This window comes from Nicotiana tabacum, chromosome 7 (assembly GCF_000715075.1).
Source record: "Nicotiana tabacum cultivar K326 chromosome 7, ASM71507v2, whole genome shotgun sequence".
In the NCBI taxonomy this organism is placed as follows: domain Eukaryota; kingdom Viridiplantae; phylum Streptophyta; class Magnoliopsida; order Solanales; family Solanaceae; genus Nicotiana; species Nicotiana tabacum.
This window is the reverse complement of record NC_134086.1, coordinates 77,088,134-77,094,352: the sequence shown is the minus strand read 5'-3', so window position 1 is coordinate 77,094,352 and position 6,219 is coordinate 77,088,134. Positions and strand designations below refer to the sequence as shown.

At 33.8% G+C, this 6,219-nt stretch overlaps 1 protein-coding gene across 2 annotated transcripts; it reads left to right on the top strand.

Annotated features, from left to right (window-relative positions):
• The first annotated feature begins 1,840 nt into the window (after positions 1-1,840).
• Positions 1,841-5,965, top strand: LOC107774238 (VAN3-binding protein). 2 transcript variants are annotated; one of them, XM_016593738.2, is made up of 7 exons: positions 1,841-2,237; positions 2,941-3,051; positions 3,999-4,437; positions 4,633-4,848; positions 4,993-5,042; positions 5,258-5,315; positions 5,517-5,965. In XM_016593738.2, the coding sequence occupies exons 1-7, from the start codon at positions 1,938-1,940 to the stop codon at positions 5,729-5,731; spliced, it is 1,389 nt and encodes a 462-aa protein (XP_016449224.2). In that variant the 5' UTR covers positions 1,841-1,937; the 3' UTR covers positions 5,732-5,965. The 2 variants fall into 2 exon arrangements, with proteins under 2 accessions (XP_016449224.2, XP_016449218.2); XM_016593732.2 differs by having other exon boundaries at positions 1,842-2,237; positions 2,938-3,051.
• Positions 5,966-6,219: the final 254 nt, after the last annotated feature.

Here is a 6,219-nt window from a genome sequence, read left to right as displayed (position 1 = left end):
ATGAATACTTATGATATTGTAAAAGTTCTTCTATAATGGACGTTTGGTTATAAAATTTAGCATTATCTTTATCTACATTTTGTTATATAAATTTTATATCATAATTTTGTTGTTATTACCCATGCATTGAATGTGGGACAATAATATTGAAATTAGCTAAACTTGGATAATGTTTTTTAAATGCTAATATTACTCTCTCAAATGTCATTTTCTTGACATCACTGAACATCCAAGATTATTTATTCTAAAAGTCAGCTTCAAACTAAATCAGTAGTATATGTTTTTGATTATACACCATATAATTTATTTTTACTTCTATGAATCAAACAAATTAATAATATTTATTAAATAATTCAGTGATTATTACTCCTCTATTTTAATTTAGTTGACACACTTTTCTTATTAATCCGTTAAAAAAAGAATGACATATTTCTACAATTGGAAATAATTCAATTTTAAACTCTTCATTTTACCCATTTTACCCGTAATAAGAAGCTTTTATAACAACACAAATGTTAGGACCCCACAAAACTTTTATTCTTTAAGCTTTTAAAATCACAAGTTTTAAAAGTTTATTATTTTTTTTATTAAACTTCGTGCTGAATCAAACAACTTCGTCTAAACTGAAATGGAGAGGGTAATTCATAATATAATACCAATATTATAATTTCTGCACAACTTTATAAGTGACCCAAACATCAGTGTAGGAGTTAAACTCTAAGGGATCATTTGGTAGGGGTATAAGAATAATGCGAAATAAGGTGTATTAATAATATATGGATTAGTAATGCATGAGTTAGTAATGCAAATATTTTTTCTTACTGTTTGGTGTAGTGTATTAAAATTATAATGCATTACATAATTTTTAAGAAAAATAGTTGTTTACAAAAAGGTCCTCCATATTCTCTAGCTTTAAGGGACTTTAAGGATAATTTTGTCTTTAACCATACTAATGCATGCATTAATAGCCTTTGTATTACTAATGCCATGATTTTCTATGCATTACTTATACATAGGATAATACCAAATATGATGTATAACTAATACAAGTATTAGCTATACACAGTTTGAAAAAATGTATCAAACAATGTATTAGTAATGCATAGAGCTAATGCTTGCATTATTTTTTCCAATGCCTCCTAGGGTCGTTTGGTATGAGTATAAGAAGGTATAAGGTTGGTATAAAAATTTAATACCACCTTAATATTCTGTTTGGTTAGCGAACCAGGTGTAAGTTATTCCGGTGTTAATTTTAACACTAGGATAACTTATACCTTATAGAAGGTGGGGTAATTAGCACCGGTATAATTTATACCTTCTTCTTAGAAATTATGCAATTGTCATTCTTAATATAACATACCAAACAATGAATAAACAACAATCCCAGCATAATTAATCACAGCATAACTTATCCCGATATAACTTATACCGATATAAATTATATTCCAACCAAACGACCCCTAAGAGGTCATTTAGTATGAGGTATAAGTAGATATAGTATTGGTATAATATTTTAATACCATCTTAATACTTTATTTGATTAGCAAACCTGATATAAATTATTCCGAAATTAAAATTAGTACCGGGATAACTTATACCTTATAGAGGGGGTAATTAGTGCGGAATAACTTATACTTTCTTTTTAGAAATTATGCAATTGTTATTTTTAATATAACATATTAAACAGTAAATAAAAAATAATATCAGAATAACTAATCCGAGCATAAGCCGTATTCTAAATTTTATTTCCAAATCCTAATTAATGGAAAAATGTAAAATATATCACTGACATTGCTTTTTGTCTTTCTCTCTCTCACACACACAAGAGTGTCACTGTTGCACATTAATTTTCTCATTCCTTTGATCTATAAAGCATCAAATACTCTCTCACTAAAACAAGTCTACTTGAAAACAATCCTCTAATTACTCATTAAAAAATGGAGCAAGTTCAGCCAATGTACCGTCCACCACCACCGGAGACACCGAAAGAACCCATGGAATTTCTGTCTCGTTCTTGGAGTGTCTCTGCTTTTGAAGTCTCAAAAGCTTTAGCTCCTTCTCAAGTTTTAACAAAGTCTTCTTATGGCCCTCTTTTTAATGGGAGTAGTGGTAGTGGTACTATACCCGAAGATATTGCTGGCGAGTTGGATGAATCTGCTACTGTTTCTGGCAACCCTTTTTCTTTTGCTTCTTCTGAAACTTCTCAGCTTGTTATGGAACGCATTATGTCTGTTTCCGTAAGTACCATTTTACTTCTAAGTACTATTAGTGTGAAGAATTTTTTCTTCTTATGATATCTAAAGTAAGCTCAAAATTTCTTGTGCTGATAATTTATACTATAATTTTTTCTTGAAAATAGTCTTATCTCAAATGAAAGACATAGAAAGCTTGACTTCTGAAGAGTTTTCATTTCATCAATTAGTGTCACCTTAGCACACTTGGCTTTTGTTTGCATCTATCTTTTGTCAAGTTAAACCCAATTTTTTTTTTGGATTTTTCTTCAGATTTTTGGAACTTTATGGTTGGTTTTACCTTTTCTGTTGAGGGCGTTTGTGAATTTGTTGTTTTGTATTTATGGGAAAACCAATAGTTTCTTTATAGGAGTAGAAGTGCTGAGTTTCGGGGACATTTATGTGACACAACTGTTGCTTTGTGATTTCTTGAAAACAACAACAATAAGTGTATTGATTGAAAATTTTGCTTTTCACGGAGCATTGTTTTTACTCTCTCTGAGTTCTTAGAGCTTTCATTATTTTAATAATCAAAATCCACCAACAATCATTCTGTCAAAGAAAAATTAATTATTTTTTCTCTTTCTTTATGGGGTTCTGTTATACAAATCTTTAATGATCCCATTTTACTATTATTTTTCTATAATATTTTATTTACTGATTTGTACAAATAAATAGAATGATTATTTAATATTGTGGTGTACAGCAGGATGTTTCACCACGGACATCAGGGCGACTATCTCACAGCAGTGGACCTTTAAATGGTGGTTCTCTTACAGACAGTCCCCCTGTTTCTCCTTCTGAAATGGATGATTCTAAGGTTTGTATCTTTATGTTCTCTCTCTCTCTACTAATGTTTGTTTTATAACATGTGTACATATGACCCAAATGTTTTTTTTTTCTGAGTGTTGGGTAATTTTCTTTTTTCTGATACAAAGCACGAGTTCTGAAATAGCAGAATGAAGCTGAGACTTGGAGAGACAATATCTCAGCTTTATCTTTAACCAACACACCCCACCCCCTTCCCCCCTGCTCCCCGTGCCTAAGGTTGTGTAAGAAAAGAGTACCAAATTGATGCTTTGTTTAGTAATCTTTCATTTCTTTTTTCCTTTTTGAAATTCCCTTTATATGATAGTTTTTAATTTAAGAATTCATCATTTATGGTCCAGCTTCTTCCACTTTTATTTTTTATTGGAAGTTAACTTTTTTTATTTTATTATTTATGATAGTGTATGTTTAATTGATTATGAAATAAGTAAAAATTTAACTGGGATGAAAATTTCTCTGTACATGATGGGCCTTCCGATAAGTAGTGGGCAAAGGGCAGTGATCTCCTCTGCACAGTACATTAAGATATTGGCATCTCTACAGTTATAGTGTTATGACTGGATGTTTAAATGACCAGATTGTCCCTTGCGTTGTATTTCAGATTAGGTAAAATCAGGATTTCATTCTTGTGGGGGGTTTCGGACCTTCGGTGTGCTCTGTGTGGTGTTTGATTCTAGGGACACTTGTTTGAGAACCAAGTAACAATGGTCCAATTTTCTTGTGGGGTTATCAATCAATTTAAGATTTATTGCCCTCAGGAGGTGGTTTGGTTCATAAATTTTTGTTATTAGGTTTTATTCAAGAATGTTGGTAATTTTTAGTGGCATTATTGGCTGCTGAAATAGTTTATTGACAACATTTTGATTTTGCTATGTACAGTCTGTCCAACTGAATGTACTGTTTCAATGTATGATGACATATAGTGTTGTTATCTTGCAGTACTGCCGTTTGAACAACGTACCAGTCAGTAACCAGTACAGGAGCAGCGCTACTACTGCCGGCACATCGTTGACTGGTGGTGGCAGTGGGGGTGGGAAAACAGTAGGTAGGTGGTTGAAGGATAGGAGAGAGAAGAAGAAAGAGGACGCGAGGGCACATAATGCGCAGCTCCATGCTGCTGTTTCAGTTGCAGGAGTTGCTGCTGCTATTGCTGCTATTGCTGCTGCCACTGCAGCCTCATCCGGTAGCAGAAAGGACGAGCAGATGGCGAAAACTGATATGGCTGTGGCCTCTGCTGCAACATTGGTGGCAGCACAGTGTGTTGAAGCTGCTGAGGCTATGGGAGCTGAGCGCGAACATCTTGCATCAGTGGTTAGTTCTGCTGTGAACGTTCGATCAGCTGGGGATATTATGACTTTAACTGCAGCTGCAGCAACTGGTACACTGCTAAATTTGTTCAATTATGTCAGAGTACCATCTCATAGAACTGTTGCTAATTTATTGTCCACTTGAGGAAATCCAATATAATTGGAATTTGATGGTAAAAATTTAGTGCTGTTAGTATATCTAGTTCCTTGTGTATTTGATTTGTGTTTATATAGATTTTCTTTAATTAATGAGTATTGTTTTGTAGCTCTACGTGGTGCGGCTACGCTAAAGGCTAGAACATTGAAGGAAGTATGGAACATAGCAGCAGTAATTCCTGTTGAGAAAGGGATGGCAAGTGGCAACGGTGGTGGTAGCAATGGTAGTTCAAGTGGCGAGCTCATCCCCGAAGAGAATTTTCTTGGAATTTGCAGTAGAGAATTGCTTGCAAGAGGTGGTGAGCTCCTAAAGCGTACACGCAAAGGTACAAATTCAATCCGTTTGACTTGTAGATTTAAGATCTTGAATATCCAAAATGATGATTAATATTTAAGCTTTGAATTTAGTCATAGTACTATATTATGTTTGGTTTCATGAAATTGAGTTCTTACTGTTGTGCTTATATCAGGTGACCTTCACTGGAAGATAGTGTCTGTGTACATAAATAGGATGGGTCAGGTAAGGCTTCCTTTTTCAATAATTGCATGATCAGTAGTCTTGAGTTGAAATATTCTTCTTTGGACTATGATTCCATGATCACAATTCACCATATTCTTCTTTTTGAATTTGATTTTCTGGGATAAAATAGAAACTTCTTGATGATGAAAAGTTAAAGTTAGTAGAATCTACTTTCTTACAGCGGAGTTTTAACTTAGAGGGTGTCTTTTTTGTAGGTGATGCTGAAAATGAAGAGCAGGCACGTTGCTGGGACCATCACAAAAAAGAAAAAGAGTAAGTTGTGTTACTTTGCTTTTTGTCTCTCTTTCTCTCTCTCTCATGATGTGAACACAATTGGATTGTGGGTCTTTCCTTCTATTTGGGGATTTGAGAAAGCAAGAAATTCACAACTTTGATCGGGGAAAAAGATGGATAAAGTTGTCATCTTTAGTAGTAGTAGTGTTCTTTAGCTTTTTCTTTTGAAAATTTCTGCAGATGTGGTGCTGGAAGTCATGAAAGATATTCCGGCTTGGCCGGGGCGCCACTTGCTGCCTGGCAGTGACAACTTCCGATATTTCGCATTGAAGACTATTCTACGAGGGGTCGTTGAATTTGAGTGCAGAGACCAGAGAGAGTATGATCTATGGACTCAAGGTGTTTCAAGGCTGCTAACTATTGCTGCAGAAAGAAATAGTAGACATAGATTTTGAACTTCTTTTTTCAATCCAAGGGGTGGTACAAAACTGCATAATGATTAAGTTTGATTAAGTAGGTGTTATGTTTTTGCCCTTTTGGATGGTTTCTAGACTAACCAAATGTTATGAAATGATAATATTGGGTGGGTTGTTCTTTGCTTTTTATTTGTGGAAGTGTTTCTATTGTAAAAATGAAATTGAAGTATAAGTTATCCAAATGGGGTCCCTATTTACTTTTGGGAATGTTTATTTGGGCTTTTGTTCTGGTCTTTGTTGTTTCCTTTGTTAAAAAAAAGTAAGGTGAACCCAAGAAAAGATAGAAAACCATGTGATCCATGTCCTTTATTCTTTTATTTTGTGGAAAAGGAAAGTTGTATCTTGGACTGAGGCAGTCAAAAAGAGAAGAACGATCCAATTTTTTAGTATAATATAGGTGACGATAAAGACTTGTCTTTGATTTTATGCAGTTAATCAAACATTTGGAATTAAGCTTTACTACTTTT